The sequence below is a fragment of the Rhinocladiella mackenziei genome (assembly GCF_000835555.1).
Source record: "Rhinocladiella mackenziei CBS 650.93 unplaced genomic scaffold supercont1.5, whole genome shotgun sequence".
NCBI lineage: Eukaryota > Fungi > Ascomycota > Eurotiomycetes > Chaetothyriales > Herpotrichiellaceae > Rhinocladiella > Rhinocladiella mackenziei.
This window is the reverse complement of record NW_013550600.1, coordinates 2,381,268-2,392,854: the sequence shown is the minus strand read 5'-3', so window position 1 is coordinate 2,392,854 and position 11,587 is coordinate 2,381,268. Positions and strand designations below refer to the sequence as shown.

Genomic DNA, 11,587 nt, shown 5'->3' with positions numbered 1-11,587 from the left:
GGGGGGGGGGGGGGGGGGGGGGGGGGGCAAACAGAGAATTGGACATTTGCCGCTGAAAACGCTTCAAAAGTCGTCAATTTCGAACGATTGAACAAGCAACAAAGATTAATCATAAACCCAAAACATTCCCATCGAGTCCAAATTCCCCCTTTTTAAACGCCGCTGAAAAGTAAAGTGGCTCATTTCAGAGAGCCTCTATGTTCTCTGTCTTGTGTTCGCCTTTCAGTTCTTCAATGCAATGATGAGTATGTCAAGTTCGTCTTTTCCGTTCCGATTTATCTCTCACCGGCTTCGGCATCATCACTTTTGCCGTCGGTGTGAAAGTCACTCTTTTCCATGGCAAAAGGTAATTCATCATCATCGAATCGATTCTCGGGTCGAGATCCAGATCGTCGTCCGTGTCTAGCCCATGATTCGTTCACACTACTGTCAGCACGTTCCACGCTAGCTCCAGTGCCGCTAAAGCTCGACGTCGATCCTTGTGGAGGAACGACACCTCTTCCAACGCTGCCTCGGTTCAATCGAGTTCGATAGAGATTGGCGGAGGAAGGACCTGATGCCGATTCAAAATCTCCTCTATCTGATGTCAGCACTGCAAGGCCGGAATGTCGATGGGTGTGAGAAGCATGACGAGCAGGTTCATCTGATCGGGGGGCGTTCCGTTCTTGTCTCCCTTGCACCTCTCCCACTGTGCCGTCGGCATCATCCTGTCGAGCAGATTCTCTTCGATGTCCTCGACGATCTGCTCCCATACTGGCGCTGCGCATTCCATACAGGTCGGTTATATCATCTTCTGAGTTGAGTGGTCTCCGCTGAGCCGAACTTGAACGTTGATAGCCTCGGACGAACGGTCTTGGCGAGTTAGGAATGTCAATCGCCGGAACGTTCGCCGTAGACTGAGCTTGTGCCGTTTCCTCCGTCGGTGCCTCGGACGGTGAAGGGGGTTCTTCCGCAGTCAGGCGATGTGGGGTGTCTGTATCGTCATGGCTGTAAGCAGCACTGAGTCGAGACGGTGCGAACGGAGTATGCGGCGTATGAGGCGAGATTGGTTTTCCTGGTGATGATGACGTCGAAATAGATGTCCCTGCTACCATAGGAGGAACCCCTGATAATTGTCGACTGGAAGAAGCCGATGATCTCTGTAGCATCAACGACGACGACATCGAATCGGACAATGCCGCATTCGAATCTCGCATCCGGTGAAACCTGTTCAGGGCAGCCGAGGTTCTTCGGGTAGATACTTCGGCGGCTGAAGACCGGGGAGACAGAAGATCTTTCTGGAGTTCCAGCATCTTCAAGAAACCTGAGATGTTTTCGCCGTCATCCTCCGCCACAGAACCCGAACTCCCCCCCCCGGGAGCGGCCTCAGTCGTCAATCCGGAACCGGGTAGAGCCGAAGACGTCGCACTTCCTCTGCCGCTACTCGTCTGATCGTCGTCCGTTCGGGCAGGCAAACCGCCCGAGGAGAGACGAGCTCGCCTGTGGCTGAAGCTACTACTGTACCTTGCACCAGGAGCCGGTTTGGGTGAGCTTGACGTTGACGAAGCAATGGCATGATCTGATGCCAGAGATCCTGCTCTTCGACCGGCCAATGTGACAGCAGCGGACGGAGGTATTTCTTCTTCCGTGAGAGATCCCAACGTCGGAACTCTAGCATGGGTTCGAGGTGAGCTGGCTATAGGAGACGCACCAAGGGGCGATGCGGACAGTGTGGGTGCCTTGAACGGTTGAACAGAGAATGAGCTTCGACGATTGGTTGCGACCGCTCTGAGTGAAGTTCGTGAAGTTTGGCCGGTTGTGAGGGTATGACTCGGCGGTCGAGCGGGTTCTGGAGTGGGTGGAGAGCTGGAATGGAATTCTTGAGCATGTCGCAGGGCCGAAATTGGGCTGGTTCCCGTAGCAATACCGGCTTGGTGGAACGTGGACAGACTTCCATAGGCCAGACCGAGTTCTGGTGATTCCAAGAGATTCTGTCGTCGGTCAGTAGGAAGTGATCCGATTTCGGCTCTTGAACCCTTCTCGTTCGACAAAGATGGCCGGAAAAGCTCATCGTCGGCTCCCAGAAATCGTGAACTTAACAGTTCTTCGGAGTCGTCTATCCGGAAATCACAGTTTCGTCGGTATTCAACCTTGACAGAGAAAGGCCCAGCGGGAGAATCTGTCGCGCCAAAGTCATAGGACAAGAGGACGTCGGAATTGCTGTCGAACAATCGGAGGTTGAGGTTATCCGATCGAGGTAAGCCGCTCATTTGCGATCCATCAATCAGTCGATATCCCAACTTCATTGCCATGGTGGACCGGCCTTTTCCGACCTTTCGGGACAATTTCCAGGCGGGCAAGAAATTGCTATAGGTGTAAAGGGATCGGAAGAAGACGATGCTCTTTTTGTAAACCAGAGGCAGGAGCGTGGCCAAATCCCGAGGGATCGGAGCCGTGGAGTCTCCCAATTCGATCGTCCAACGCTCCAAAATGACTTCGTTGGCATCTCCCATCCGGCGATGGCTTCCCCGAGAAGCACTGTGAGCGGATGAGAGCGTATTCATAACATCCCACCTCTTACCATCTTCGTCCACAATGACGAGTCTCTGACCTTGTTGGAGTGTCTCCGTGGTCAGGAAGACTTCGATGACCAAGGGAGGAGGTCGGTTGTGGTCGACGTCACAAGTCTTCCATCTCCTGATCTCGTCCTTGTACTCGTCCGTCTCATCTATGTCCAGGTTGAACCAGCGATTAACCCTCTTGGTATCTGTCTTTTGAGAGTAGGCAGGAGCGAGTTCGACCCTAGATTGAAGAATGATCAGGGCGGCTTTGGTGTGGAAATTCTGGATCACTTGGTTGAGTCTCTGCATTTGGACGACGGGGTTGTCCGCCGGCTGATCTTGTCGAGCAGTTGTAAAGTCCTCCGAGGAACCGGAGCCGGGGGAGAGGGGGGAATTTGTTCTCAGGCTCGGTACGTCTCGATCTCTCGGATTGTTGGTACGTGTGGGATTTGTTTGTTCAGAGATTGCCGGGGACGCCGTTGCGGGTGGTGGGCGAGGATATTGATGCATTGCGTCAACAGGGATTGGTTGATGTGCGTTTTGTATTGTCGTTTTTCTGCGATGCCTGGCTTAGCGGAGGAGGGATGGATGAGAAATAGCAGGTATCCGATAGCCATCCATGCTTTCAGTGATGCCTTGGAACCGTTCAATGGGACTAGGATGTGGATCGGGCGGGCGGTCAAGACATTGGGGACTAGCAGCAGCGGAGAGTTGGGAGGTGCTTTTGGTAGCTTCGGCGATGTCGATGGAACGATGCTGGATTAGATAAATGAAGGAGTCATTGCGGCGACGCAGAGAGAGGATGGTCAGAGAATTTGTTGAGGTCGAGGTTCAAGATGGTCTCGAGTCGGAGGCATATGACGGAAACCGCATGTGATTGGGAAGTTGCACCGTAAGTCACGTGGTAGCGTGCCCAGTAGTCAGGCGACGGGAGGATCGTGTGGGCTGAAGGAGCCAGGCGGAGATAGGTTGGTCGAGGACAGAATAATGATGATGGATTTAAAGGGTCATGCAGAATGCTTGTGGGAATTGATGTCAAGATCTGATGCTGGTCACCTTGTTCCTACACAGAAGCATTCCCGAGGACTAGGCCGGAGTCGTACTTAGCCCACGCCTTAACTGACATGAGGACCGATGATGTGGGGGAAAGCTCTCTGTTGTTTGTTGTACGGACCAGCAGCCGCAGTAGCAGTAGCCACAGTGAATGGGCCTCTCGCATCGATCCAAACAACAAAGATCTCTGCTGACCTTGATGCTGAGAAAGTGTCTACGATAGCACACCCAAGGCATGAGTGGATCAATACCCCAGTCCTGCGCGCAGCGTCGGTGTGTGATAGGCCGCCTTCCAATGTGTAACACCCCCCCCCGCTGCACAAGTCCAATGCAGCTCTTTCGCTGTTCTTCTTCTCACTCTCCCCCAATCGCCCTCCATATTCTTTGCTTCTCGGTCATTCACCAATTCAATTGAAATGCTACTCTACTGATAACTGATCCCAGTCATAAACAACGGCATTTTCCTAGGCCTGAAATGGCAAAGTCTTCCTGCGTCTATCCTTCGTCGCCTCGAATCCTGAACAAAACTCTATCGGCTCATCTTCCGACTTTGTCCTCGATCTCTCAGGCTCCATGGCCTTCGAATCGGGATCCAAATTTCTCCCCCCGTTCACTCCGCCCTTCCCACCCGCGACACTCTCGGTTAGGGGACTCCGTGTGGATGACTCGTACAATCAGGCTCTCACATCTGAGACAAGGAGCTCCTCCGATTCTTGGATCAAGTTCTGTAAGAAAAGGGAAAACGGACTCGGCCGCCTGCTTCTAGGCATCACCGTTGCGAACCACTACACCCCCTAAAGGCCGAGTCTGATTGGGGGAGCCTGCTGAAAAGCCATGCCATCTCTGGTATGGCCTTGTGTGAACATGCTACTCATTTCAGGACAACACATTTCACCGCGCACAAAGCCTCGAGTCACTTAACACACCCTCTGTTGTGAATATGTACAGAATGATTCATTGCTCCTGATCTATCATTGATGCCTTGTCCCTCGTAGATGCATGTTGCCTTGGCCCCCTCCCTCGACCTCCTCCACTGCCACGCTGGCTACCATTTCCACGGCCAGAATCCTCGTATGTCGTCAGCGACATCGCCGGTGTTCTCTCCCGGCCACTCACCGCCGTCCCAGATGTTGCTTTGCCTCTCCCACTGCCCCGACGATGTCCGCCTCGGCCACGACCTCCTTTTCCACGACGAGCTGCGGCGGCACTCGCCTGGGCCTCTTCCTCTTGTACTCGTCGACTTTCATTATCCCACCATTCTTGAAATTCTTGTTCCTGTTGAATGTCTTGTAATGATCTCTTTGCAACTGCTTCCCTGACTGCCGTCTTTTCCGTCTGCTGCTGTGCCAGAATCTCCGCCATTGACGTCCGTGCATCGATCGCCGACACTGTTCGAGACGATAAGGGAGTGTGCCGAATCGATTGAATCTGAGGTGCTGCTGGTTTGGAAGGTGCCGTCAGACCTGTTGAGGGGTGGGCACTTGGTGAACCACCGGCCACAGTCTGACGCATGGTCATCGCTTGCTTGATCGGAGCTGCTTTGGGAGCCTCTGTGTCTGTGGGCTGACTGATCGACGAAAGTCCGGGTCTGGGCGATGGAGCGACTATTTGCCACGGTGAGGAAGGCGTCTTTGCGGCTGAGGTTTCCGACAAAGTAGCCGATTGTGATAGCTTGGTCTCATGCTCTTTGACTTGCTGCTGTTGTCGCTTCCGCTCCTTCTGAGAAACCTTAGCTGCGGCTTTTGGTCGAGTTGAAGCCGTTTGCATGGCTTGCGTCAGATTTGACACACGAGAGGCTGATGCTTGCTCCATTATGTCCTTGAAATCGAGCTTCCTCACACTTTGAGCCGGCATTTGCCACGCTGCTTTGGCCAGTTCCAACCCACTGATTGGTTGCACCAAACCGCCCCCATTCACCGAACTGGCTGGATTGGACCGGTGCAAGCTCGCAAATTCCATGTGTGGAGTCCCCACGGACAGCAATGATCCAGCACTAGATGGTTCGGGAGCAGCATTCTCTCCAAACGATGAAGACCGCGCGACAGAAGACGGTGTGGGTTCATGTGCTGCGGCAGGCGGAAGGCGTGGATTGTCATCATCATCATCATCCATGTCGAATGGTAAATCGTCTCCGGCATCATTTGCTACGACTGCCGGACTGGAGGTGGGTTTGCTTACTGGCGACCCATCCACTCCAGTCGGGCGCTGACTTCTGGTAGGAGGTGACGATGTCTGGCGTTCGAGGCTGCCGATCCGGAATTTGGAGGCGGCGACATGGCGCTCTTCGTCCTCGGCCAGTCTGGATCTTAGCCTCATCGAGTCGATTCTCCTCTGTTTTCCTGCCTCAATCTGGCTGGGGAGGTCGGGATGATTTTCCAGTAGTTCCGTCTCGGCGCGTGCACTTCGAGCAAATGGAAGAAATGCTAATTGGTTGGCTTGAACAACCTCGTCGAGCTCGGCAAAAAGATCTTCGTCTAATTCGTCCAGCAGTCCCATTTCCAGCATCCCTTCAAGGTTGAGACAGATATACTCGAGAGCGGCCCGTTTGAAGCTGTCCACGGAACATTCCGCAACGGTGTTGAGCAGCGAACAGACATTTCTGACATTGACATATTTGCCGAGAGTCTGTTGACAGATCTGTGCCAGTCGGTCGAGCATGAGTTCATTCGCAGCAGACATGAGCTCGATGACAAGATCGATGAATTCATCCAGGCTCTTGGCAACAATATCATCAAACAGTTCTTCCCCAGTGTCAGCATAGAGGTGTCGCAAAAGCATGCCGAAGGTTCGCTCGTCGATATGTTTGAGATCCACCCTCACAGCCTCGGACTCGTCCTCGGCGGTGCCGCGTCGTGAGGCCATCCACCTTCCACCGGCTCGCCCATTGAACAGGCTATCGAAGAACGGACAACGCGTGCAAAGAACCACGCTATGCGCGGGCACTTCAACCCCATCTGCAAGTTCAATTATCACATCGGCATCGGAGAAAAAGTCCACATCGACGACCGCACGCTCCATATCGGTGGTGAGGCTCCGAACCGGATCAATCATGGTCCTGACAGCCTGCTCCAATTGTCGAAGCTCAAGGTGAGCGGCGATCTTCATAAGCTCAATTCGAACGGATCTGTACCGTGCTGCAGACCCTGACGCCCTTGAGGTATCGTGCCAAACATCGACGACATTGTCGGTATATAGGTAGAAGATGAGATTAAGGAGAGTCAAGAAGTCGGCACCCGGGAAAGATACTTGTATTTGACCATCTTGCCCATATTCAATTGCCATGACATCGGGGATGGAGAAGTAATACGTCTCCTGGAATTGCGTCAGCGCGTTGCGCATAACGCGGCTCCGCCCCTTGAGCATGAATGAGTGCACGGGAATGCGAACGTCAGTCACGTGGGAAGTGATCCAGAGATCATATTGGCTGTTAGATAGAGGCCCGTAACGCTTGCAGGTATTCAATATATCTCGTTCCGCCGTTGGCGTGGTTATGAGAGCCCGAGAAATTTGGGCAGGATCGACGTCATGTTCAGCAATTCCCTTCGTCGTGCCATATTGGGCGAAAGGGAGGAGTCCGAGTACATCGTTCCAGAGGGACGGAGGATCAGGTACAATCTGGTCGCGTGTTACGGTACTGTCTTTCCGCACAGCCGTGAAGGCTCCAAAAGCGTTACTTCTGACAGCGATTGCGCCAGTTAAGTTGGGAATCCTGACAAATTTATAGTCTTTCGGTCGTGCGGTGCCAGTATTCACTTCCCGAACTATCTTGGTGTTTGCCCGCTTTTCTTTTCGCCACACTGATCCCGAAGTCGTGCAGAGAATGATCGAACCGTCTTGTCCGACAGCAACATCAATTGCCGACATGTGGGCTTTTCGAATCGACCACAGACGTGTAGGCTGAGGCAGAGCGTTACGGGCTTTGGTAGGATTCGTTGTCGACATGTTTGACGGCAGGGTTTCTGATACCTTGGGAACTTCAATAGAATATACCTCTCCAAAAGAAGACATGGCACAAATCGTATTCCCGCCACTTGTGATATTGTTGATATAGTTGGATTCAACATTGGGTCTTGTCGATACATGGTCGGACATATAGTAATTGGTGAAAGTCTCCAACGGGAACAGAATTTTGGTCCAACCATAATGGGTGAAGACAATCACATCGTGATTTTCAAGCAACACAATGGTGGCACGGTCAATGGCCGTTACCAGTTGAATGGGAGACTGCAGGACCGAGACACCGACCCGACGTGGTAACACTTGGACCTCTAGCGACCGCGCATCCGCATCCATCAAGCCAAGCTGACCCTCGTTTTTGCCGAATGTGTACAAGGCCGATGTGGTATACACAGCTGAATGAATCGCCGAAGCGGCGGCACCCGTGATGGGTTCCTTCTTGATGTACCCGTACAGTTGGCGTGGTGTCAGCTGCATTGGAATCTCGGTCTTGGGCACCTCCGGAAGTGAGTAGCCCAACTGACCATACCGATTACTTCCCCAGGTGAAGACTTCACCCTGAGAGCAGACCGCCACGGAATGGTCTTGCCCAAGGGCGATTGCCGAAATGCGGCGTTTGGCGAGACCACCAGCCTGAATACAGCGATATGTGAAAGAGGTGTTTTGGTCGCCGGTACCGAGACGACCACCAGGACCAAAGCCACACATGTAGAGATTAGAGATAGGATCGTTTGTCAGAACGGCAGTGTGAAGCTTTGACATAACCACATTTTGAATCGTGATTGGTCGATTGCAGATAACGGCGGGCAAATCACTTTGCGACCGGATGTCTCCAATGCTGTTTGCAAGATCTTCGTGAGGCATGGATTTCTGTCTTGCAACACGGTGGTCGTCCAGAAGACGATGGAGCAAATGATCCGGTCGAGTAAATTGAAGTCGCTCGGGGAAGTGTCTATCATCCCCATCTCCAAGCCCCAGCGAGAGATTTTTGTTGCTGCCAAACGCGAAAACCTCATCACCGGCAAGGTCGATAGAGGGGTTGACGTGGCGCTTGGGTCTGCGATGATCGGGGCCTTCTTCATTGTCGTCCATGCCATTGGTGCTATCATCGTCTTGCAGACCGGGGCGCAGGGTCGGCGAATCATGCTGAAGAGAACGAGGCGCGATAGTCAGACCAAAAACCTCAAAGGGACTGTTGCCTTCGTGATCCTTGATTTTGACCAATCCTCCAGCGTGCGTGTGTTGAGTGTTGGTGGTATAGTCTGTGGCGTCCTGGATGTCTCGGGCCATCAGAGCACGCGCAATAGAAATACGGCCGAAATACAACGCTCGATGGAGAGGAGTCCATCCACTTTCCATATCCTGCGCATACAAATCCAGGAATGGCATTTCCAATAAGGCCTTGACGAAAGCCAGCGCGTCTTCAGACCGCGACGAGGCGGCATGATGAAGAATTGTTCTTCCGAAGCTATCTTTCGTGTTTACCTCAGCTCTGGTAAGAATCAATCCGGCATTCTTTCCAGATTGTGCGCCTGTTGGAGTGTTTCCCGAACTCTTTCGAGACTTTGATGGGGTCTTTGGGGAGACAGCTAGATTTCCTGGGCTTCCGATCCTTAGAGAAGGACCTCCCATTTGGCCACCAGCAGAAGTCTTCGGAGCACTGGAGGCAAAGGTGGCCGCCGCCAGATATTGTCGAAAGGTATCGACATCGTCTTCGAGAAGGTAACGCCAGAGATTGTGGCTCATATGGTATATGGGTCTGATATTGTCTCCGGTGACCCTGGATGCGCCTCGCTGTAACCTCACAGGACTACGGCTTATTTAAAGGCGCACTGGGCAAACGGGGACGGAGCAGAGAGGTTCGACGGGGGAACGATGACTCAAGCGGAGGTCATCTTCGAGGAGCTGACTGTTCTCGCGAGGAGTTTGCTACCCATCTGGAGTCGGATACGCGTGTAGAGCAAAAACACTGGGGTCAGATATGGAGGGGCAAGATGAAGCTGTGGCCGCAAACTTTATTGCGATAAAGGGTGCGGATCGGGAACTTTGATACTGAGGATGGCCTTGTGGCCAATCAGATGGCCCCGTGCTGATACGACCCGTGTACGATGGAATCGCCATGATGACTTGTGAGAACTTTGACAGCGGATGACTTAACAGGAAAGCAATACATGTCTGTAACTTTGAGAGGCTTCCCCCGTTTCATAGCTGCAATCTACACGTGAGCCCGGGGCTCATTGTTCGACAAGGATTTATTACATAATCTCATTCCCCTTTTTGAGCCCTCGAATTGTGATTTCTATCAACGATAAATTCTCCCACGACCATTCCTCTCACGACAAATTCAATTTTATGCTCAAGAGTTAATACTTTGTGAACTCGACAGATTACTCAACCTCTGCTTGAAATGTTCTTGAATCAACCAACTAATCATCGAGTCGGTTCGTCCAAGAACTAATATATCGGGGCAGAGACTCTAGGTAGTGTTGACCTATGAGATGGTCGCCTGCTATGCTACAGCATAGGCAACACTACTAAAGAATACTGTCCAGATAGGTTGTATATATGGGCTCTATCCTGCGCTCATTGGAAGAGCCAGAGCATTCATTCAAATTCAAGTTGCACACCAAGTTTGACAGGTAAATACATTCCCACTAATATGGTTCCAGGTCATAAGCTTTGTAGCTATTCCAAGTTGTATCACTACGATTAGTATCGCTTCGACTCGTGTTGCTTCAAGCTGTATTAGTGCGATTAGTATGATTTCGGCTTGTGTGGCTTCAAGCCGTATTAATGCGACTGGTATCACTTTGACTCGGTTTACTTCAATTTGTAAAGTCGTCTCATGTCCATTACTACAGTGCAATCCCCCCAATCGTGAATCCTTGGCACAAAATAGGACCCAATCAGTTCCAGACTTTTGGGCTCATCAAGTTCCGTCGAGTACCAATGATCACCCGGGAGAAGAATCGGTTTTTCTCACTCACATGAGAACTGTCCCTCACCCGGAAAACTTCGAAATTCTCAGCTGGGTTGAATGAGAATGCCTCGTGAAGTGGACATATCGAATATCGAGCGAAATTTCATACTTGACGCCCTCGAACAAGATGTACGAGTCGATGGCCGACATCTTGACGAATTCAGGACTCTCGATCTGGACTTTGGAGATGAATACGGCACAGTTACCCTATGCCTAGGGAAGACAAGGTTGGTTGGCGGAATTCGAGGAACAACAAGTACTAACTGAAATCTCAAGGGTTCATGTCCAAATCTCTGCAGAAGTCACCAAGCCACTAGAAGAGCGGAAGTTTGAAGGAATATTCACTATTGTCACTGAACTCAGTCCCATTGCATCCCCAGCCTATGAGGTTGGCCGGTTCGTTGACCCGTCTGTTCCCATTTCGCAGCCCTGACAAGAAAAATTGCAGACAGACCGAACAAGAAGTCATTCTCTCGCGCATCCTCGAAAAGGCCATACGCCGATCCCGTGCGATTGATACGGAATCATTATGCATAATTGCAGGAGCCAAATGCTGGTCCGTCCGAGCTGATGTCCATATTCTCGATTCCGATGGCGGATTGATCGATGCTTCATGTATCGCCATTGTTGCGGCATTGCGACATTTTCGAAGACCCGACGTATCGGTTGACGGGGAAAATGTCACCATCTATACCGTGGCCGAGCGAGTCCCGGTGCCGTTGAGTATCATGCACAACCCTGTTTGTATCACATTCAGCTTCTATCATGGAGGAGATACCATCCTATTGGATGCAACACGGAGCGAAGAGCAAGTTCGAGATGCGGAAGTTATTCTCACGGTGAACGACTTTGAATTATGTCAGGTGGCCAAACTGGGAGGGTGCGCGATCGACGCGGTAGTTCTCCTCAAATGTATCAACACAGCCTTGGCCAAGGGAAAAGAGATCAATGGGATCGTGGCTAAGAAGTTAGTGGAGGATTCAATCAAGCGAGACGTGGGTGGATTAATTGCCGAGCTAAGAGCTGAAAATGAAAGATGATCATGGTGTAGGCAGTC

At 51.8% G+C, this 11,587-nt stretch overlaps 3 protein-coding genes across 3 annotated transcripts; 1 reads left to right on the top strand and 2 right to left on the bottom strand.

Moving 5' to 3' along the window:
* Positions 1-275: 275 nt before the first annotated feature.
* On the bottom strand, positions 276-3,050 carry Z518_07340 (uncharacterized protein; the record flags this gene model as incomplete). The annotated part of the gene is made up of 1 exon (XM_013415469.1): positions 276-3,050. The coding sequence occupies one exon, from the start codon at positions 3,048-3,050 to the stop codon at positions 276-278; it is 2,775 nt and encodes a 924-aa protein (XP_013270923.1).
* Positions 3,051-4,547: 1,497 nt separating this feature from the next.
* Positions 4,548-9,296, bottom strand: Z518_07339 (uncharacterized protein; the record flags this gene model as incomplete). Its single annotated transcript, XM_013415468.1, has 1 exon — positions 4,548-9,296. The coding sequence occupies one exon, from the start codon at positions 9,294-9,296 to the stop codon at positions 4,548-4,550; it is 4,749 nt and encodes a 1,582-aa protein (XP_013270922.1).
* A 1,297-nt stretch (positions 9,297-10,593) lies between these two features.
* Z518_07338 (uncharacterized protein) lies at positions 10,594-11,570 on the top strand (the record flags this gene model as incomplete). The annotated part of the gene is made up of 3 exons (XM_013415467.1): positions 10,594-10,757; positions 10,807-10,926; positions 10,979-11,570. 3 exons carry the CDS (start codon positions 10,594-10,596, stop codon positions 11,568-11,570), a joined length of 876 nt encoding a protein of 291 aa, XP_013270921.1.
* Between the last annotated feature and the right edge of the window lie 17 nt (positions 11,571-11,587).